Source organism: Pneumocystis murina (genome assembly GCF_000349005.2).
Source record: "Pneumocystis murina B123 chromosome Unknown supercont1.12, whole genome shotgun sequence".
NCBI lineage: Eukaryota > Fungi > Ascomycota > Pneumocystomycetes > Pneumocystales > Pneumocystaceae > Pneumocystis > Pneumocystis murina.
The window spans coordinates 1-22,018 of NW_017802370.1; the positions used below are offsets into that span (position 1 = coordinate 1).

The 22,018-nt window shown below is 24.9% G+C and overlaps 11 protein-coding genes and 1 non-coding gene across 12 annotated transcripts; 6 read left to right on the plus strand and 6 right to left on the minus strand.

Annotated features, from left to right (window-relative positions):
* Positions 1-13: 13 nt before the first annotated feature.
* PNEG_04320 (hypothetical protein) lies at positions 14-382 on the plus strand (the record flags this gene model as incomplete). Its single annotated transcript, XM_019757834.1, has 1 exon — positions 14-382. A coding segment is annotated over one exon (369 nt), but the record flags the coding sequence as incomplete, so codon positions are not given.
* Positions 383-531: 149 nt separating this feature from the next.
* Positions 532-1,478, minus strand: PNEG_02061 (hypothetical protein; the record flags this gene model as incomplete). The annotated part of the gene is made up of 5 exons (XM_007875851.1): positions 532-783; positions 827-1,079; positions 1,123-1,282; positions 1,328-1,343; positions 1,386-1,478. The coding sequence occupies 5 exons, from the start codon at positions 1,476-1,478 to the stop codon at positions 532-534; spliced, it is 774 nt and encodes a 257-aa protein (XP_007874042.1).
* A 180-nt stretch (positions 1,479-1,658) lies between these two features.
* PNEG_02062 (ribosomal protein L33) lies at positions 1,659-1,917 on the plus strand (the record flags this gene model as incomplete). Its single annotated transcript, XM_007875852.1, has 3 exons — positions 1,659-1,681; positions 1,727-1,833; positions 1,877-1,917. The coding sequence occupies 3 exons, from the start codon at positions 1,659-1,661 to the stop codon at positions 1,915-1,917; spliced, it is 171 nt and encodes a 56-aa protein (XP_007874043.1).
* A 296-nt stretch (positions 1,918-2,213) lies between these two features.
* Positions 2,214-5,890, minus strand: PNEG_02063 (hypothetical protein; the record flags this gene model as incomplete). Its single annotated transcript, XM_007875853.1, has 14 exons — positions 2,214-2,384; positions 2,423-2,554; positions 2,596-2,661; positions 2,702-3,196; positions 3,237-3,287; positions 3,332-3,376; positions 3,422-3,598; positions 3,640-3,705; positions 3,748-3,931; positions 3,982-4,215; positions 4,259-4,387; positions 4,434-4,668; positions 4,717-5,017; positions 5,060-5,890. 14 exons carry the CDS (start codon positions 5,888-5,890, stop codon positions 2,244-2,246), a joined length of 3,087 nt encoding a protein of 1,028 aa, XP_007874044.1. The 3' UTR covers positions 2,214-2,243.
* A 1,198-nt stretch (positions 5,891-7,088) lies between these two features.
* On the plus strand, positions 7,089-9,302 carry PNEG_02064 (hypothetical protein). The gene is made up of 4 exons (XM_007875854.1): positions 7,089-7,108; positions 7,165-7,336; positions 7,389-7,500; positions 7,543-9,302. Exons 1-4 carry the CDS (start codon positions 7,097-7,099, stop codon positions 9,290-9,292), a joined length of 2,046 nt encoding a protein of 681 aa, XP_007874045.1. The 5' UTR covers positions 7,089-7,096; the 3' UTR covers positions 9,293-9,302.
* Positions 9,303-9,532: 230 nt separating this feature from the next.
* PNEG_02065 (hypothetical protein) lies at positions 9,533-12,061 on the minus strand (the record flags this gene model as incomplete). The annotated part of the gene is made up of 6 exons (XM_007875855.1): positions 12,052-12,061; positions 11,397-12,005; positions 10,515-11,349; positions 10,286-10,469; positions 9,967-10,238; positions 9,533-9,921 (listed from the first exon to the last, which is right to left on the minus strand). The coding sequence occupies exons 3-6, from the start codon at positions 11,347-11,349 to the stop codon at positions 9,533-9,535; spliced, it is 1,680 nt and encodes a 559-aa protein (XP_007874046.1). The 5' UTR covers positions 11,397-12,005; positions 12,052-12,061.
* Positions 12,062-13,988: 1,927 nt separating this feature from the next.
* PNEG_02066 (hypothetical protein) lies at positions 13,989-15,020 on the plus strand (the record flags this gene model as incomplete). The annotated part of the gene is made up of 5 exons (XM_007875856.1): positions 13,989-14,195; positions 14,238-14,345; positions 14,393-14,564; positions 14,609-14,794; positions 14,836-15,020. The coding sequence occupies 5 exons, from the start codon at positions 13,989-13,991 to the stop codon at positions 14,973-14,975; spliced, it is 813 nt and encodes a 270-aa protein (XP_007874047.1). The 3' UTR covers positions 14,976-15,020.
* A 58-nt stretch (positions 15,021-15,078) lies between these two features.
* On the minus strand, positions 15,079-16,417 carry PNEG_02067 (hypothetical protein; the record flags this gene model as incomplete). The annotated part of the gene is made up of 4 exons (XM_007875857.1): positions 16,049-16,417; positions 15,644-16,006; positions 15,374-15,595; positions 15,079-15,327 (listed from the first exon to the last, which is right to left on the minus strand). The coding sequence occupies exons 1-4, from the start codon at positions 16,388-16,390 to the stop codon at positions 15,079-15,081; spliced, it is 1,176 nt and encodes a 391-aa protein (XP_007874048.1). The 5' UTR covers positions 16,391-16,417.
* A 486-nt stretch (positions 16,418-16,903) lies between these two features.
* Positions 16,904-18,363, minus strand: PNEG_02068 (hypothetical protein; the record flags this gene model as incomplete). Its single annotated transcript, XM_007875858.1, has 4 exons — positions 16,904-16,944; positions 16,990-17,153; positions 17,193-18,097; positions 18,148-18,363. 4 exons carry the CDS (start codon positions 18,361-18,363, stop codon positions 16,904-16,906), a joined length of 1,326 nt encoding a protein of 441 aa, XP_007874049.1.
* An 84-nt stretch (positions 18,364-18,447) lies between these two features.
* Positions 18,448-18,543, plus strand: PNEG_05034. Its single transcript has one exon. It is a non-coding gene; the product is annotated as a tRNA-Leu (tRNA).
* Positions 18,544-18,859: 316 nt separating this feature from the next.
* On the plus strand, positions 18,860-21,043 carry PNEG_02070 (hypothetical protein; the record flags this gene model as incomplete). Its single annotated transcript, XM_007875859.1, has 4 exons — positions 18,860-20,143; positions 20,189-20,365; positions 20,412-20,528; positions 20,573-21,043. 4 exons carry the CDS (start codon positions 18,860-18,862, stop codon positions 21,041-21,043), a joined length of 2,049 nt encoding a protein of 682 aa, XP_007874050.1.
* Positions 21,044-21,129: 86 nt separating this feature from the next.
* PNEG_02071 (hypothetical protein) lies at positions 21,130-21,936 on the minus strand (the record flags this gene model as incomplete). The annotated part of the gene is made up of 1 exon (XM_007875860.1): positions 21,130-21,936. The coding sequence occupies one exon, from the start codon at positions 21,934-21,936 to the stop codon at positions 21,130-21,132; it is 807 nt and encodes a 268-aa protein (XP_007874051.1).
* Positions 21,937-22,018: the final 82 nt, after the last annotated feature.

The window sequence follows — 22,018 nt, forward strand, 5'->3', positions numbered from 1 at the left end:
GCCTAAGCCTAAGCCTAAGCCTAAGCCTAAGCCTAAGCCTAAGCCTAAGCCTAAGCCTAAGCCTAAGCCTAAGCCTAAGCCTAAGCCTAAGCCTAAGCCTAAGCCTAAGCCTAAGCCTAAGCCTACGCCTAAGCCTACGCCTAAGCCTACGCATAAGCCTACGCATAAGCCTAAGCCTAAGCCTACGCCTAAGCCTACGCCTAAGCCTACGCATAAGCCTACGCATAAGCCTACGCATAAGCCTACGCATAAGCCTACGCATAAGCCTACGCATAAGCCTACGCATAAGCCTACGCATAAGCCTACGCATAAGCCTACGCATAAGCCTACGCATAAGCCTACGCATAAGCCTACGCATAAGCCTGTGCAGTTTGATAAATGATTCTAATGTATTTATATTTAAAAAATCTTGAGTCTTAAATAACTTTTTAATTTCCATTTATATCATTTTAGTTATATTATCTGTATAAATATATTAAAAATAATTACGTTTCTTTAAATCAAATATTAACAATTTTAAAGATATTTCAATTAAAAGTCTTCCAAATCAGAATTCGCAGATTCAAAAGAATTAGAAATATCAAAATATTTATTCTGACCTAATTCTTGTTCTTCAGAAATTGAATTAAGAAAAATCATATTTTTTTTTATTTCTTGATATCTTAAACATATTAAAGTGAAAAAAATAATAGTAATGAAAATTGAAAAAATTAAAAGAACTGTCGAAGCTAAAGAAGTTTGGTTGCGTCTAAATAAAATACCAACATATACAGGAATAACATGCTAGAAATTAGAATATCTATGTTATTGATTTAACTGATCAAACCTTAACAGAACATGGTATAGCGACTAATAACCAAGAATAATATGATATCGAATCAATAGTTGCAAAAAGAGGTGTTGAAAAATGAGATGGTATAGCACTTAATGATATTAAGAACATCATAGTAATCTGTTTTTCTTCTATAATCCTAACAAAAATTCCATAACTATTTTTGTAGTTATTTCGAAATTGTATGGCTTGTTTATGACAAAAATGACGAAAAGAAAGAAATACTAATGTTTCACCAATAATAAAACTATTTTATATAACGAAAAATATATGGATTAAAGGAAACATACGAGATTGAGACAATTATAAATCCAATATATCCATATACAAATCCAATTAAAATTGCAGCAATTTCTCGTCCAAACATTGGAGGAAATGAACATAAAATCAAAATACTAGCAAATATTAAAAATCCACCATTAATTTTTTGTATTCTATCCGCAGTTGGTGCTAGGAAATGTCAAATATACTGAAAAATAATAATTAATAAAATACCAAGCAAATCTACGATCTCAATATTTATTAGTAATATATATTATAAATGACAAATTACCTTCTGATGATGAATACTCATCATGATCATAGCTATAGGCCCCGTAAGAAATAAAGTCCCTCCAAATACTGCATATTTTTTGTGAAATTTCATTTAAAATTTTTACAAATTAATTTTAAAAATTTACGAAAATTAAAAATCCTAAAAATATACAAAAAAAGATTTAAAAGTTATTAATTACATATTATTTATACTGAAGCTATTTCAAAATTCTAAATCTATTGAACAATAAATTTTAATTTTTAAAACATTAATTTTAGAGTTATTCGAATTATGGCAAAAAAACCAAAATCCAGGTTAATATAAATATTGTAGTTTATAGTATTATTCTAAATTAATAGAATTATTCTTGTAAAACTATTATCTACTGTTGGTACTGGTTGGTTTTATACTGCAAATCGTCCTCGATTATCGCCAAAACTATCTTGTATCAAGTTTGATCCTAGAGGTTATTTAGTTTTTTATACCATTTGTACATTAATGTATAATAGTAAATAAAAGAGTACTTTTTGAAGAAGTTAAAATAAAGTAATTGAATTTTTTATGAAAGGATTTTTAAATCATTTATAACTTCACATAAAATCAGAAAATTTATCAATAATATAAGTATATTCTAAACAAAACAAATTATAATCATGCTAACACCAATAGAATAATATACAATTAAATTAATGTAACATTGATGATATATAAAATATAATAATAATAAAATGCTATAATTAAAAACAAAATCAAACATAAACTCATCTAATACTATGAAAAGTAACAACAGTAAATTAATAACAATTTCTAATATAATTATGATGCTAAATAATTTAAAATAAATGCAAGAGCCATTTAAATATAGAAATTAATATGTTAATACAAATATTTCCCTACCTTTTTTTTCTTATATGTATTAGTTATATTTCTAGTTGAGTAGCTTTTTTGATCAGTAGAATTTTCTAATTCTGCTGTAGGCCAAAAATTAGAATCATTATTAGGATATTCGATCGATAACTATATAAATTAGAAAAATAAAACAGTAACAATAAAACCTTTTTCAAATTCTTTTGTTTATCTTGATTCTTCTTTTTTAAAGGAACATTTTCCGTATTTTTTGTAGTATCTATAGATAAATATTCAGAAAAAGTAGCATCAATATTTTCTTTAGTATAATTTTCGTGTATCTAAAAAGTTAATTATGTATCTTAACTTTGTTAATACTAACATTATTATAATTTTCGATACTTTTATTTTTTTCTAAAAATGGTGAGGATTGTAAGTTTAATTGTGACTATAAATATTAGAAACATTTTTATAAAAGAAACACATACGGAAACAATAGCCTCATGTTGAATATTAACATCATTATCCGGTATAGTTAAGGAAGAATCATATCTTTCTAATGATAAAGATTTATTAGAATCAGATGGTGTCAATAAATTTTCAGATATTTTAGGAAAATCCGAAATAGAATCTTTATCTAAAAGCTCCATTTTATCAGAAATAGCTTCCTGTTGTAAACCATCTTTAACATTTTTTGTAAACCTTGGTTTGGTTTTATTGTTCCCAGTATTTGAATGTTCTAAAGAATTAGAGTATGTTTCTTTAATTATATTTTCGTTTGGTGGAGATATCATTTGAGATGGTAAATAAACAGAAGTAGTATTAGTAGTTTTAGAAATGTTATTCATTTTTTTTGAAGTTTGATAAATTATTCTATTGCTTGATTGAGAAATTTTGTTTTTTTGAAAGTTTTTACTAATATCATCCATTAAACAATTCGTGTTAAGTAATTTTTCTATTTCATTTTTTAATAAATTTATTGCCTATAATTATAAAAAAAAAATAAAAATATAGTTTTTTTACGTTATCTTGTTCAGTAATCTTATCAATTAATTCAGTTTTTTCCAATCCAATCTAAAAATCATTAAATATATTTTTAATAGATATATTTATTTAACCATATTGATTAACTTTTCTTTATAAATAATCTTATCATTTTCTTTCTAAAATTTTTATTAAAATAATAATAATAATATAATAATAATTACCATATTATTGACATCAATAGTATTTAAAGATTTTAAAATTGAGACTTCTTTTTCTAATTTATTAATTTTATTATCCTTAGATTTTATTATATTATCAAATTTTGCCTGCTCCGTTTCTTTTAATTTCAAAGAACGCCTTTCATGTTCTGCTATTTGTTTTTCATATTGTTTTTTAAGCTTTAAATAATCAGATTAGATTAGTCAAAAAAAAAACCTACATCTTCAATATTTTTAGCCGAATCTAGAAATAAAGAATTCGAACTTTCTAAATTCCTCAATTTGTTCTATAAAATATCAATTAAACATTATATCATAAACATAATAACCTTTAAAAAATCACATTCATCTTTTGTGCTCTTTAATTCTCGTTTCATATCTTCTAGAATATTTTTAAGCATAATATTTTCATTAGAAACCTGTTCATAGTTTTTCTCAGAAATTTTCAACTTTTCAGAAATTTTCTGAATATTTAGAAATTTATCTGAATGACTTTCATTTAAATATAACTCTCTAAAAGAATAATTAAAATTGAATTTAAATTTATATAAATTATTAAATACTTTTTAAAATTTGTTTCATAATTTCCAAGTTGCAATTTGAGTTCTTCGATTTCTAATCGAAAAGGTTGAATTAATTCAATAAAATCTTTTATTTTTCCTATATAATTATGCTTTTCTTTATCTTTTATTAATATATTTGTTTCTTTTAATCCTTTTTCAAAATTCTCAATACGTTTATTAAAAGAAAGAATATTTGAATGAAAACTTTTAATGTCAGAATAGACAGAAAGATACCTTAAAAATATAAAATATATGCAGTTTAAATTTACATACTTACTCTTTTGAATATTTTTCCAAATTTTCTTGAATTATTTTTCGAAAAGGATCTAAAATATTTGGCCCAACTTGAAAATTCAAACTTATTTCATGTAAGATATTATGTTCTATTGCTCTTGCTTCGTTGGTCCTAATAACAAATTATTATAAAACAATTAAAATAAATAGATCCATACCATAACGAAAACATATTCTTCAATATATTTTCATTTTTCTGAGTCTCTTCATGAAAACTTTGAAATAATTTTTCTACTATTTCCTGTTCTTTTAAAAATTTATTACGTTGGTTATCTTTTTCTTCTCTCTCATTTATCAATTGATTTTCTAAAATACGAACCTTATCTCGTTCTTCAGCCAAAAGATCAGCATCCTTAGAATATTTTTCTTGAAGATTTTTACGATACATATTTTCTAATATTCAATTGTTAACTCTTATTCTAAAAATTCGAGATAATATACGTTTTACTAATTCCTCTTTTACTTCAGCAAGTTTTCTATGAAGTTTAGAGTTAAATTTTCCTTGATTAGTTAGGATTTCGCATTGATTTATAATTCCTTGAAGACTTTCACGAGACTTTATAATATCCGTTTGAAATAATTTTATTTCATTCGACCATTTTATAATTTCTTTATGGAGAGAGTTATGATCACGAGCTAATCCATCTAGAAATTTTTGGAATTCAGAAAATTTAAATTTTATATCTTTTGTTTTTTGTTTTATAGATAAAAGCTCCGAATTAGTATGCAATAATTCAGCATTCTATAATTAATAAATAAATAACAATTAATAGAGGAAAAATACCTTAATATTAAGCTCCTTTTCTAATTCCTCTCTTTCTCTGCGAATTTTTTCCAGGCCTGAAAAAAGTAAACTAACACCTCCATTATTTTGATCTAAATTATTTCTTTTTTGATTAAATTTAACAAAATCCTTTGAAGTATTATTAGGTATGGGTGTATTTGTTTGATTAAAATTCAATTGCAATATTTTCTGCTTTTTAGTAGCATTGGAAAACGTATCTGTAGAATTAATAAATGGATTTTCGGGCCCAGTAAAAATAACAGAATCATCATTCTCATGAGATTCTTGAGAAGCTTTTTTTCGTTTTGTAGGAGGAGAAAATTCAGATAATTTATTTCTCCAAGGATTTTTATTAGATATTGATAACTGAGAGTCTATTGAAGTGCCCACTTGTAATAAAGAATTGTGCGAATTATTGTTAAAATTCAAAAATCTTGAAGAATTTTTCTCACGAATACATACCTCAAAGGCATTTTCTGAATTTTTTTTGCTATTTTTCTCTTTTAATAATACCTTATTATATACAGAATCCTGTTTAGAAACATCTTCGTATTTAGACGATGTCTCTGGAAGATTATGCTTTTTTTTTATATTAGATAAATTAAATGGAAGAGTTCTTTGTTTGAAATCATCATCATTTAAGGAATTTGGCCCCGTTTTGACTAGAGTATCATGTTGTGTTGTCTTTGCATACATTGGATTTAATAGCATTTTTTTCAGGAAAATAGAATTTTTATCAACTATTTCATGATTGTTTTTCAAAGATAAATCATTTTTAGATGACTCAGGATGCTTATATGCTTGTTCAGCAGTTTCTTGTATATCCTTCATATCTTAATAATGACAATTTTTCACTTAAATGCACATAAATATAATAATATCAGACCATTATTTTAAAATTATTTTTAGATTAATGATAAATTATTTCATTTTTCCTTTATTTATTTTAAAATTTCTAAAAAACAATATTTTTGAGTTTGAAATAAGCTTTTCAAATATCGATAAAAAGATAAAGTTTATATATTAACAGACCTTTATCTTAAAAAATTAGAAATTGAAAGAATTAATAAAAAATCTTTCAGTTTTATATTATTAATATATATTCATTGTTTTTATGGAAATTATTGTACAATAAAATTAACGTTTTAATTGTTACAATGATTATATAAAGAAATGAAATTTCTACAATTATAATTGTTATTAATCATATGCTATATAATAATGAATAAAACATATGATAATATTTCTAATAAAATAAACTTAACATCCTAATTTATACTAGATTTATTCTTTTAATCATAAAACATTTTAAAAAATACATAATTAAAAATAATAGTGTTCCTTATAATTAAAATAAAAATTGTTTGACTTTTTTTATATTTATATATGCTTAATATCTCTTTAATTATAAAATTAAACTTTAATCAACTTTAAAAAATAATAAATATTTCTAAAATAGAAATTTATTTAAATTTTCTTGGTTTTATCTAAAAATATTTTAATTTTTTTTAAAATGTATTTTAAAAAACTCAATAATTTATAACTCTATATTAAAATATTCTAAAATCTTTTAAAAAAACATTAAATATATTCTAAAATCTAAAAATTAAAGTTTGAACTAAATTCTATGGATATAAATAATATATTATAATACATTTGCATTCTAAATAACCATAACCTTTATAGGTCAATTATAAATCAGAAATATTTATAAAATACAGCCTTTAAAAAAATATAAAAAATCAACACTATTTTATATTGATTTAATATATCTATATATTCTAATTGTGTTAATATCTAATATTTAAAAATAGATTTTTTCATTTAATAATAAATAAAGTATAGATAAATATATACTTTATTTTTTATAGTTTAAGAAAGACGCATATTTTCTATTCTTATATTATACTTTATATATTATAGTTAAAATATTTTTATCTAATATCAATTATATTAATAAAATTCATTTTTTTCTTCGTATAACTTAAATTTTAAATTTAAAAAAGTAACTTATTAACTTTATTAATTCTAAGATTAATGGCTATTGCGGTAATACTCAAAAATAATATGGGGTAAATTTTTGAGTATTAATGAATTTTCTATAGACACGTACTTTGCCTCAATTTTTGAATGTGGTAAATAAACCTAGACAGATAAGACAAAAAGCAGAAATAGAATCATTACAGAAGCCAAATGGTAACTTTGGCGTTTCTTCAGATAAACATGTTCTTATATCTGAAAATTGTACAAGAATTCTATGTATTGCAGATATAAGGGGTGAGCTACAAATCAAAAAAAAGTTTTAGAGAAATAATTTTTAAAATCTTAGGAAATATTTCTTTCTTTAACGAACTTTGCAAGAAAGCCAATGCTCAGTATATCATTCATACAGGCGATTTTGGATTTTATGACAATACTAGTTTGGATAGGATAAATGAACGGTATACATTTTTTCATTTATTCTCTAACACTTATCGTAAAAGAACATTAAGACATATTATCCAATATTCTCCTCTAATTAAGCCTTATTATCGCTCAAAATTTACTGCAAATAGCTCTATCGAATTTATCCGTAATACAATTTCTCATTCTGAACTTGTTATTTCTGAATTGCCATCATTTTTATCAGGAGAAAAGGAACTTGACGTTCCAGTTTATACTATTTGGGGATCATGCGAGGATGTATGCGTGCTTGAAAAGTTTCGTAGTGGAGAATATAAAATAAAAAATTTGTATATTATTGACGAGCACTCTTCTAAATGTCTTAATGTGGGCGATATTAAGTTAAGATTATTTGGCTTAGGTGGTGCAGTAATAATGCATAAACTGTTTGATAATGGCGAAGGAAAAACGACAATAGCAGGTGGACAAGGAACCATGTGGTCTACAGTACTACAAATGGGAGAACTTTTACATACTGCTAACAAAGTCTGGGATAATTCTGAAGTTAGGGTTTTTGTAACATATCATTCTCCTGGTCGAGAAGGGCTGCTTAAACAAATATCACTTGCTCTTAAAGCTGATTTTACCATTTCAGCAGGTCTTCATTTTCGTTACGGCTCAAGCTATAATGATTTTAGTGTTACTCCATCAACAGAATATTTTCTTCAGAAACTAGCGACTTCCAGAGCACAATTTATGGATGTTTGGGAAACTGTAAAGGATGAGGTAGAGTTACTTATAAAGGATACTCAAAGGAGTCATTTACAGTCTATGATCAATCTTGTAGAATCCATGCCTCAAGAAGACTCGCTAAAAAATGATATTTTATCACAAAATAGAGAAAAAATTGACGCAGCATTTAAAAATATGTGGAACTTTAATCTTCCAGATGCAGCATATGGCTCTGTGACTTTATCCATTTCAGAAGGCCGTATAAGTGCAGAGACAAAAGCTCAAGGGTTTAATTTTTCATATCGAAAAAATATATCACAAACTAACATAGATAAACAAATTTTTCATCGATCTATACAAACATCTGATCACTCTTCTGCAGCTCTGCAGACACAGAAATCTAATGTTAATACAACGCAAGAAAAACTCAAAGAACATTCACAATCGCAAACCAAAGAACCAACACATTTATCACTTACCGATACCCTATCTAAAAATTCAACATCTTTAAACTCTCACAATGTCCAGAAAACTGAAAATATGCTTTCAGAAACATCAAAAACTTTAAACAATCAAAGAAAAAAAGAAAATGTGGATAAAGAAACGTCAGATAAATCTCAATTATCTAAATACGCCCTTTTTATTTCCCCATGTTCCACTAAAGAAGAAGCTTATTCTATTTTTGAAAAAGATATCGTAGATTCTATTACTAATATATCTATTCGGAATTGTAAAGGAAGTTCTTCTAAATATGCATTTGTATATTTTATTTCAAAGGATAACATGAACATAGCAAAGAAAAAAACAATTTCTAGACCTGGTCTAAGAATAGCTGAAGCTGATTTAGGTAACAATAAATCACCAAAAAATAATCAGGGATTAAGATCTAATTTCCAAAAAAGCATCATCTCTGAAATAAATGAAGTTAGCCGTGGGATACGTACACGTGGTCCTCGTTTAAAATTATCGAAATCTAGAAGACATAATAATCTTTCAAAAGATTCCACAAACAAAAGTGAAGAGTTGATTAAAGATAAAAATAATAAAAGAAATAATGAGGTAAAAAATGTAATCAAAGATTCTATAAAAAACGAGAAAACACTATATACTGAAAGCTAAAAAGCAGAGGAATAGATTAATATAGCTATATTAAGGAAAAAAAAATAATTGGAAAACTTAAAAATATAAACCTAATATGAAACTATATATATATTAAATCTTTTTCAATGACATTAAAAAATAATATATATTATTTAAATCTTTATAGTTTAAATAAAGTTATCTTAAAAAATACATATATTCAATTAAATATTAGATTTTGGCACCTTTTTAATATATATGCATATAAACACGAATAATTCAATTTTTATGATTAAAAAGAAACAATATATCTTTAAGAGTAAGTTTATTAATATCAGTTAATTTATTTTTTTCATCGCCAAATATGTCTTTAATAAGTTCCTTTTTTCTTTCCTGCAAGATTAATATTCTTTGTTCGACAGTATTTTCGGCTATTATTTTATAAACTATTACATCTTTTGTTTGACCAATGCGATAAACCCTATCAATAGCTTGCTCTTCAATTGCAGGATTCCACCATATATCTAATAAAATTACTCTATTTGCCATTGTAAGGTTAAGTCCCAATGCCCCTGATTTTAAAGAGCATAATAATACTCTTATGTCTTCAGATTCACGAATTTTCTTAAGAGCATTTTCCCTTAAATAATATGGCATTGAACCATCATCTAAAAAATTTTAGAAAAAAATATGAAATACCAATATATTAAAACATCTTGTAAACTTTATATCTTCTTCTTTTAAAAATAGCTCAACCAAATCCAACATAGAAGTAAACTGAGAAAATACAATTGTTTTATGATTAGAATCAGATAAATTATTATCTTTATTTTGCAAAATTTCTATCATTTTTCTAATTTTTGAACTAATCACAAGTTTTTTCGGTATATCTGATCTTTCATCTTCAAAAAATGGATTTTTCATAAATGCTTTTCGACAATTTTCACATTTATCTTTTTTAGAATTAACATTTTCTAAAAAAAATCTTAATTGAATCATTAATAGAAAATTATCAATATATGTATAACATACTTTTCTAAGCAAATATCACACCTAAATTTATTATTTTTATTATTCTCCAATTCTAAACTGTTAAATGATGAAATCATATTATCTAGAGAATTAATATCAGATAGATGTTTAAAAGAATTAGAAATATCAATAGCATCTTTATCCAATGCCAGCTTCTTTTTTACTAATTCAAAATGATTACAAGCTTTCAAAAAAATCAGTATAATACTTTTAATAATAATTTACTAACCTTGTCTAAGTCGTAATAAAAGACAAAGCATATTAGTATAATTTTTCCCTTTAATTTGATTTTTAAGAAATCTAGAAAGACTTTTATCTATATATAGTTCAAGTTTACTATAAAATTCACGTTCATGTTTATCTAATTCAATCATTTCATATTTGATAATTCGTTTTGGTAGGAATAATAAATCATTTTTATCATCATTTTTCTGAAGAATATTTTTTGTTCGTCGTATCATTATAGAATTGAGTACAATTCTAAGCCTTTTTATTGAAAGTTCATAATTTCCTTGAGACATTGGCTTAGATATCTGTTCTTTCCAGACAGAAAAATTATTTAACGGTTCAATTCGCAAAAACTTAAATAAAGAATATAATTCATCAAGAGAATTTTGAACAGGCGTTCCCGTAAGACACCAGCGATTACGCCCTTTAAGAGAACATGCAGCAATTGCTATTTTAGAATCTTTATTTTTAATAATTTGCGCTTCATCTAAAATTAATCTCCACCAAGATATTTTAAAAAGTTCTGAATTAATATTAAATTTGTCTTCTAATAATACATTAGTTCCATGAGCATTTTTTATTTCGGATGCAAGAATATGATATGTAGTTATTACTACATCATAAGATTTTAAATTTTTAGAATGTTTATTTCTTTCAGCACCATGATATACCAAGACAGAAAGATTTGTCTTACTACTAATTTCGGACTCCCACTGACGTATAATTGATAAAGGTGCTACTATAAGTGTACTTTTAGAATATATATTTTGAAAACATTTTGGGCGTTTTCTAGAAACAATAAGAGCTATACTTTGTATTGTCTTTCCTAATCCCATCTAAAATGTCAACTATATTCTATATGAAATTACATTAGGTATCTTACATCATCAGCAAGAATTCCTCCTTTTTCACCTTCAGAATTATGGTCTTCTTTTTTTTGAAGCCACCGAAGACCATTTATTTGATGTGTAAGTAATCTAATTTTTAAGCCTGGAATAAATCTATCACTGTTATAATCTTTTTCCTCTTCATCTGTCTTATGAAGATCCAAAAAAGTCTCCTCTAATAATTTTTTAATTAAATCTTCAATTTTTATAGAGTCAAAATTAGAAACTGAGACTGGAAAATGAGAATTCCTTGTAGCCTGGCTTTTAGAATCAACATTCTTTAATGAATCTAACTTATTGTATTCTTTAGCCCATGAAGGAGAAGAATTATAAGGAACTGTAATAGAAACTGCATCAGACGGTAACTTTTTTATTTGAGAAATATAATTTTCCCTCCAAATAGATGAATTTACAGGTAATGGAGAAAGAGAACTTTGTGTCTTTATATATTCTTTCGAGATTCCCAAATGATTAGGATTATTTAAAGAGATTTTTGAAGATTGTATAAAGATTGGTTGAGAAAATACTTTTTTTTGATCATTAAATATATTTATCGAACTGTTATGCCCTTTTTCTTTAGAAAAAATCGTTTCATATGAAGAATTCTGATCCATATATCTTTTTATTATATATATTTATCAAGGTGTTTACCTTAAAGTTACGTACTTGTATAAAATATTGCAAAAAACAAAAATTTTAAACAAAATTATTAATAATTAGTGTATATAAATAAATATTTTATCGTAAAGGGTTTTAAAAATAAATATAAAAATTTTAAAACATAAATTTTAAAAGTTTAAGAACGTATTACAAAAATACCAATTTGAAATTTAATATTAATCTATAAGTTCTTTATTATTTTTTTTAAATTTTTGTTAATATTCCTATTAAAAAGAAAAGCTCTAAAATGATGTTTTAAACTTGACGAGAACTATTATCTGAAATAACACAAACATCTATAGCTTTTAAAAATTTTATAGAATAAATTCATCAGGAAGTCTATTTGATTCTTCGAAAATGGCCTTTTAGGGATGATCGGATTTAGGTGATATATGCATTGTTTGTTTTATTTCGTTAATTTGATGAAAATACCATGTAATTTACTAAATTTTTTTAATATTAGATATCTTTCATTCTATCAAATGTATTCATAAGTTTTTTTTTGCATGTTTTAAAAATATTATTTATATAATCTACTACAAGCTTAGTAACTTTCATCATTTTTCTTGAATTGATTGATCATAAGATCCACAATTATTTTTCTACTTATAAGAGAACAAAAACTAGTAGATATATGTTCATAAAGCTAGAATTTCATTTCATCATGAAATTCAATTAACTCAAAATGTCCTCTAATACATTTACCTATAAATCTTTTACTGACAATACAAACTTATTAATTCAACATGTTCATTAAGATATTAAGGAAAAATCTCCTATATAATCTTTTTTAATAAAATAAATATCATTTTTTGTAACATTTTTTATAGATTTTATCGATAATTGACTTCTTTTTATGAAAAATTTATAGTATTATTCATATCCTTTTTACTCAAACATAGCAACACATTGCTTCTAAATTAATAAAAACAACAACTTTGACCTCAATCTTATTATTCTCTGTTTCTCAATTATCTTTTCAATAGCAATAATATCTACAAAACAGTTTATTTAAAATATAAAATAAAGGTTTCTCATCATATAAAGTAATTTTAATTATATAAAATTTGTATTAAATAGTAAATATCATAATTTCAACATTATTGTGTAAAATTATCATCTGTAATATAAAATTTACAATTGCACTTATACCAATAAGAAGAAAAATTCCATAATCAGAAGATAGACATTCTGATTTAAAAACTTGAATACTTAATTTTTTAACTAAAACTAAATATTCCAATTTTTTTGATATTATTCAACAACTTTTTTACTAAATAATAGAATCTTCAGAGAGCTTCCTTGTATTTTAAATATTATGTTGTTTTGAAAGATTAGAGTATCCTACTAAATTCATTACCCATAAATATATATATAATAATAATATAAATAAATCATCCTTATCTGATAAAAAAGCAATAGATTTATGATCAAAGATTTATAAAGTTCCAATATTCGCATCAGTAATATTATTATAAAAATGTTAGAACTTCTATTCTTTTTTTTTTTTTAATTCTGCATTAATATAAATTCTACCAATAGATATTCAGTCTAAAGAACAAAAAAATTTATAAAAGATTTCATAAAAGTTATATTTTCCTTTAAAACATATTTTATTCAAAGGTTTATTTATTATAAATTATAATAGTCTTATAAGTTTTAACTATTAAATCATTCAATTTTTTTTTTTTTAAATTTTAGTATCAGATTTTATTAATTTATAGCCCTTTGTATTTAATTTGCCTAAAAATATTGAAGTATAGAAATTTTTTAACTTTTTAGATAGATATTAAATCATTTAAAAAAATACCAAATATTTAAAATAAATATAACAATACTTTTAAATACGAAACATTAATAATATTTACAAGTTTGTTTTTCATGAGATTTGAAACATTAAAATAGAAAATTTATCAGAATTTTAAGTTATGGAATCTACAAATAATAATATAAATATAAATGATGACTCAAATAATTCATATACATCTTTAGATATCAAAGATCTTTATAAAATTGAATTGTTATATTCAGAATATACTTCAATTATGAATTATATTATTCAATGTTGTAATATTTTAACAGATTCAGCAATTTTGAAAAATCTTATAGATTCTGAAAAATCCAATTCTTTAGAAGTAATTTTATCATATATTTCTTTTAATTAATTATTTTTTTAGGATAAAAAACTTGAAGAAGCATTAAAAAGTCTAATTGATTCTATGGCTTATATTAAATTGCAAGAAAATATATTATCCCAAATTTCAAAAGAATCCAATAAAGATATTGTATGGAATTATATAAGAATTTCTGATTTAATTTAATTATATTATAGAACTTAGAACTAAAATTTCAAGAACTTTATATGAAAAAAAAAAAAGAATATGATTCTCTAAGTTCTTCTCAAAAATATTCTAAAAAAAGCGAATACATTGATTTCAAACAACGTATATTAAACGTCCATCGTAAAAATGCTCGGACTTTAACTACAGAATCCATTTTTAAGGGTAATATTTATTTATTTATTTTATTTATCTATTTCTATTTTTAGAAACATTCATTTCAGATGATGAAGATATTGTTATATCTTATCTAGATCAAAATATAAAATGCCCTCTTACTATGTCATATCTTGAAGAACCCTTAAAATCAAATATTTGTGGCCATTATTTTTCTAAACATGCAATTTTAGAGATTCTTAAGTTTAATAATGGAAAATATATATGTCCTATAGTAGGTTAGTATTATCTAAATTTGAAACTTTCTAATAATGAAAAGGATGTAACAAAATAATTGATAATACTGTATTAGTTCCTGACAAAATAATGGAAAGAAGAATTAATATAGCTAAAGAGTTTGAAAAGGATTTTGATGAGTCAGAAGAAAATAACAGATCTAAATATATAAATCTTGAATAAAATTGTTAATTTATCATAAAATACATGAAATAACAGAAAAATCGTCTAATTTTAATTACATTATATTTTTTTGAATAAATCTCATTAGTAAACCATTACAATTTCACATACCAGCCATAACTCTTGCTTGGAATTTCTGAAGTTTATTAAGTAAATGATCACCTTGTTTTATTAATAACTGGTATTGTGCATTCTTACTATCTGGTCTATTGGTTTCAATTATACCGTTTACTCGATCAATAATACAATTTAATTGTTTATTCGCAATAAATTTTGATAAATCTTTATCAATAAATTCAACAGAAACACCGAATGCAGATGCCATTGAAGAAATAGATAGCGCTTTATAACTCTATATATAACTAAGATGATTTAACAAATTAAAATTAAGTACAAACCTCCAATAATTGAGCATATGATTTTCTTTTCATTTCTCGGAGATAATAATCAGCATGAAGAAAAAGATATCGATCAACCCTAAGATAGTTCTCTTCTACTTCTGCAAGTGCTCGGAAAAAAAGTGCATAATTGCAATAATATAGCGAATTGATCATATTTTTTAAAGATATAAATGATTTATCAGTAATAATAATGCTAAGTACTTCAGGAGAATCTACAATCTATTTGCAATCAGAAATATTTAATAAAATGTTCATTAATATAAAAGCCTTTTGCTTAAAATGGACTCTTTCTAATGAAATAGAAGCCGAAATCACTGTATATTTTACAAGATCCTCATATGTCATCAACTCAGTACTAGTAAAAGTGCTTATACTATCAAGAAAAAGACGAGTCGCTTCCTTGAAATTTCGTATACTAATATAATGAAGCCCCATATATGTTTTAAGTCTATTTTTCCGATCCCAATCACCTCCATTATCAATAAGATTTTTTACTTTATCCATATTACGAATAAAAAGTGATGTATCAGAGAAAAATAAAGCGATTCTCATAATTCCAAACAATATATCGATTTGAAAGCCTGTAACAGTATTATTATATGCTTCTTGATATGATTCTAAAGCTTTTTCCTAAAAAACTATTATAAAACTCCAATCATCCAATTATTTTACTTTATCACAAATACGAGCAAAATACTCTGCTTTCTTTCTCAATATATCTGCAATTTCTTGTTCACCATCCATTTCCTGGACTTTTTTAATTTCATTATCTAATTTCTCTAACTCTTTATCATTTTCAGCCTTTAAATCATTATAAAGTAAAGTATCAAAAGGAAAAGATTGAATATGTTCATGAAGATAAAGATATAATGGCGCCAGATTTCCTTCTTTAATTGCACTTAATAATAATTCTGTAGCATTTTTTTTTCGTTCTAAAGATTTATCATTTAAAATAACAAAAATATAATCTGCAAGACGCAAATCAGGAACAGGAGCAATAGGTATTTCCTTCATATTAAAAAATTTTAAAAATGTATTTTTTTTATAAACTTCAAGATTTTTTTTACGAGCTTCAAATGTAAAAATAATTCTTATTTTAGTTAAATAAATATATAATTCTAAATATTAAATATCATTAAAACTATTAAAAAAGTATAGATTACTTTTATTTTAATAAAAATCAATAAAAACTAAAAAAAATACAAATATTATTATTTTAATAAAAAGAAATAATAAGTATATATTTATATTTCTTAAATATTTTTTAATTATTGAAATCCAATAGAATAATTACCATGTAGAATAGTTTATATGATTTTAAAATATTAATTCTAAAATCTTTAAGAAATCAATAGATAAGTTTAAAAATCAAGAAATTCATATATAAAAATAAAATACTCTGAAAATTAAGAAAAAACATAACTTTAACTTTAATCGATATAGAACTATCAAATATTATTTTAAACATTAATAAATTATATAGTATTTATCAAAATATATTCTCAAAAATATTCGATAAAATATTTATTAGAAACCTCTTTTTTCAAATGCAAATGCAAGATAGAATCCTAACAAAAAAAATCAATAAAATAAAATAACAATAAAAAACTAACCAGCAGTATCCCATTCATCATCAGAAATAAGTCTTTTTCCTTGATTATCAACTAAATTCATACGTTCAAGAAGCATCTTTATTTCATAATCCTTTTGTTCTTCAAAAAAAATATCATGGAATCGTTTACAATAAAGCATTTCTAAATCATAGTCCAGTGCAAGTCTAATTTCTTTAAAAAAAAAAAAAAAAAAGCAATATTACGCTCGAAAAGCTTCAAATGGTACGACATATTCAGGTACATTAGTGACAGCATCTTCAAGATAAAAACTGTAACGATGTCCAAATGGCGGGCGAAATTCAGAACTCGGAAGATTTATAAATTGCACCCTATAAATTGAATTTCCCCAGTCTTTTTTACCATTCTTTAACTTTTTGATCTTCTCGATAATAAAATCACTATTAGGTATAGTACCAATAAATTTACCACCACGTATAAGACTTTTTGATACATTAGAAAGCATTTGATGGCATTTCTCCTCTGTCTCAAAGGCATAATGCATACAAAACTGCATACTCACAATATCAAATTTTCGTTCATCTGGAGGAAGAACAGTTTCAAGAGAATTCATATAGCAATCTAAAACATAAAATTTTGCAGCAAAATTAAGATTTTTTATTTTTCTAAATCTTTCCCGAGCTTGCATAATAGAAACCTCTGCAGAATCAATACCTATATATCCTGCAACCCCCGCTTTACTCCATTTTAAAAGATCACCTCCTTTCCCACATCCAATATCTAATACAATCAAAGGTATATTCTTAGGAAACTCCTTTGTAAATCTTCTAATCAATGCCGATTTAACCCAATTATTAAAGTTCCTAAGCCCAATAATCGGTGAACTTTCACGTCTCTTTTTTCCTACTTCAGGACGCTCATTATAATATCGCCGCACAACATCACTAACATTTTGATTTTGTATACATGTCTTTATTTGATTCATACGAATTCTTTCTCTTTCGTATTTACGATCTACACTTGTTTGTTCTTTTACAATGCTAGGAGTTTTATATTTCCTATGAGATTCTTCTTGCTTATCTACTAGAGATTTTGCATTATCTAAGGGTTCTAGATCCTTCCTAAAGTCTAATGCCTTTTCAGAAGCATCCTGAATTTTAATTAATAACATGATAATATCTTTTTTATCACATATTCTACTTTTATTATTTCTGAAAGATATAATTCTTTATCAACATGCAACGGCCGTTTTTTAGTATTAAATGATTTTTCTTGACAATCTAAAGAAGCATTTTCACATGAAATCTCTAACAACCCTTGATTTTTTGTTTTTATATTTGTTTCTAATAAACAATTTTCTGAATCATTTTCTAATGAACGGTCTTTAGGGTGTTTTAATAAATATTTATCTGTCATTTAATTCTTATTTAAATTTTTTAGTCTTTACATTTTACTAAATTTTAATTTATAATCTAATTTTTCCTAGAAAGCTTAGGAAATGGCGAGATGGCCGAGTTGGTCTATGGCGCTGTGTTAAGGTTTATTAGAACAGTTCCGCAGTGGGAAACCGCGTGGGTTCGAATCCCACTCTCGTCACTTACAATTTTACAACTTAATTCCAAAAGGATTTCTTTATAGTATTCTTTTAATTAGATTAAATTTATCTTTTTAAATTTTTTAAGAAAAATATCTTTAAAAATATATAATTTAAAAAAGCTTTATATTGATATTTCTTTGTTTTTTAAAATAATATTATAAAAATTATAAGCTTATTTTAAAATGAAAGATTATTTAAGAGTTTTTTATTTGAAAAATTAAACTATTTGATTTTAATTCAATAAAAATATTATTAAAAATTCTTTAGATTTTAAATAAGAATTGACTCCACTTCAAAATATTAAAAAAATGAAAAATGGTTCTTAAAGTTCAAAATCCAAACAATATCAAAGTATATACAGTTTGTGGAGAGGGTACATCTAGATCTTTACCTGAATGGTTTATTCGAAAGAAAAAAAAAGCGTTAAAAAAGGATCCAGAATGGTCATCTAGAATTGAACTTTTACAAGATTTTGAATTTCCAGAAGCAAGTAATAAAATTAAAGTAACACCTGATAAAAAATATGCCATTGCAACGGGGACTTATAAACCACATATGAAAATTTATGAATTTTCAGAAATGTCTATGAAATTTAGTCGATATACAAATGCAGAGAATGTAAATTTTGAAATTTTATCAAACGATTGGACAAAAACGGTTCATTTGCAGCAAGATCGTTCTATTGAGTTTCATACACAGGGGGGAATGCATTATCGTCTTCGAATTCCTAAATTTGGGAGAGATATGGGGTATCATTTTCCTACATGTGATTTATTAATTGCAGCAACTGGAGATGAAGTGTATCGCTTAAACCTTTATCAGGGACGCTTTTTACGTCCTTTTAAGATAGATAGCTTGGCAGATAATGAAGAAGGAACAAATAAAATGGGTGTCAATACTGTAAATATCAATCCAGTACATCAACTTTTTGCATTTGGAACAGATAATGGAACGGTTGAATTTTGGGATCCTAGATATAGATCAAGAATTACTATATTGGATATCTCTAGATCATTAAATCCCATGTTTCATAAGAAAACAGCGGAAATAAGTGCTACTAGCTTTAGACATGATGGATTGAATTTTTCTGCCGGCACATCAACAGGAATTGTATTATTATATGATTTAAGAAGCCCTCAGGTTTTATTACAAAAAGATCAAGGATATGATAGTCCAATAAAATCCATAAAATGGTTAAAATCAAATGATTCAGTTTCGCAATTAATTTTAACATCTGATAAAAAGATTATAAAAATATGGGATAAAAATTCAGGAAATCCATTTACATCAATTGAGCCTTCTGTTGATATTAATGATGTATGCCCTTTAGATTTTACAGGTATGATATTCGTTGCTAATGAAGGTGTTCCAATGCACATATATTATATTCCCGCTTTGGGTCCTGCTCCAGCATGGTGTTCTTTCTTGGATAATTTAACAGAAGAAATGGAAGAAAATCCGATTGAAAATATTTATGAGAATTATAAATTTTTAACAAAAAATGAATTAAAATCTCTTGGTTTAGATCATCTTATTGGTTCCAACGTAATTCGTAGTTATATGCACGGATTTTTCATTGATTTTCGTCTTTACGAAACGGTTTTCTTCTTAGTTATTGTAATCAGAATAATTAATAATTTATAGGCAAAAAGTATTATGAATCCTTTTGCATATGTAGAATATCGTGAAAAAGCTATCAAAGATAAAATTGAAAAAGAAAGACAATCTCGTATACGTTCTTCAACAAAAATTACCAAAATTAACCATAATTTGGCCCAGCATCTATTACATAAAGAAGAAAAAGATAGGATGAAAAAGAAAGTAAATTAAATCATTTTAAAAAGATTCATTTTAATACTAAATTTAGGGTAATAGAGGGCCTAGTGTTCTTGAAGATGAACGTTTTAAGGATGTCTTTAATGATCCTGATTATGAAATTGATGAGAATACCGTAGAATTTATGCAATTGAATCCCATACGATCAGTAAGTTCTTTTATTTTTTCTAATTTATTATATAAATATCCTAGAAAAAAAATTATGAAAATTCAAAAACCATAAGTAGTTCTGAAAGTGAAAAAAAATCTATTGCATATTCGTTTTCTGGAACTGATGACGATAATGATGAAAGTGAAGAAGCTGATTTTTATCAGAAACCAAAGAATATGGAATTGAAAGCCGAGGACAAAGAAATAAGAATGAAAGTGATTGAATATTATCAGCCATCACTTAATACAATGCAGAATGAGTCATTTGAAACATTAATTAAGATGCAAGAACAAAACAAAGAAACAGAAAAAAAACAAGATTTAATGATTAACGATATTAAAAGAAATATAAATGGTAAAGGAAATATGGAAATGACATTTTTAATGCCTAAAAAAAAGAATAATATTAATAATAATATGAAAAACACGCATTGTACATTAGAAACAGAGAAAAATGATTTGAAACAAGTAAGTCGACGACGTGCAAGCAAAAATACATTCCGAAAAATGTAAATAAAATATTATACATCATATTATAGAAATTTTACCATTAGAAATTTATAATATGTATTTGTATTTTTTATTCATGTTCCATTTCTTCAAGAGGAATTTTCTGATTTTGAAGTTGATACTTTAAATTTATCTGGCCTATCATCTACACCATCTCCAACTTGATCCCATGCACTTGTTCCTCCACTAAAATCTCTATAGGCTTGTGTCATTTCAAGCGGTTCAACTACTATTCTTTTCTTATCTTCATCGTATCGAATTTCCGTATATCCTGTTAAAGGAAAATCCTTTCGAAGTGGATGACCTTCAAACCCATAATCCGTCAAAATTCTTCGAAGATCAGGATGATTAACAAAGAAAATCCCATACATATCATACGCCTCTCGTTCATACCAATTAGCTCCCTGAAATAATTCAACTATACTAGGTACGTGAGTTGTTTCATCTGCATAAACTTTTACTCGAATCCGTGCATTATATCGAACGCTCAACATATTATAAACAATTTCAAATCGGTTTTCCCGTTCAGGATAATCCACTCCTGCAATATCCATAACACTTTTAAATTGACAACTTGTATGATCACGTAAAAAATACATAATTGGAAGCAATCCTTTAATTGATGTATAAATAACCAATTCATCCTTCCATACAGAAAACTGCTGAACAAATTTTGGAAGACAACTCATAATATATCCTCCATAACTATATAATCGTTCTTTTGTTTCTTTATTTGGTCCCAAAGTTTTTTTTTCTTCATTCTTGTTTCCCATTTCTTTCGAAATCCATAATGTAGAATTTATTGTATGGAAATTAAATCTTAATAATCCTTGTCTTAAGTATATGTTCGAGCATTTTAAGGAAGAAAATGATGATTTAAAGCGTTGAAGGTACATGTTAAGGTATATTTTTTTTTAATAATTTTCGAGTTGGTCTTATCGAGGGTATAAACCCTAATTCTTATAAAAAATCAACGTA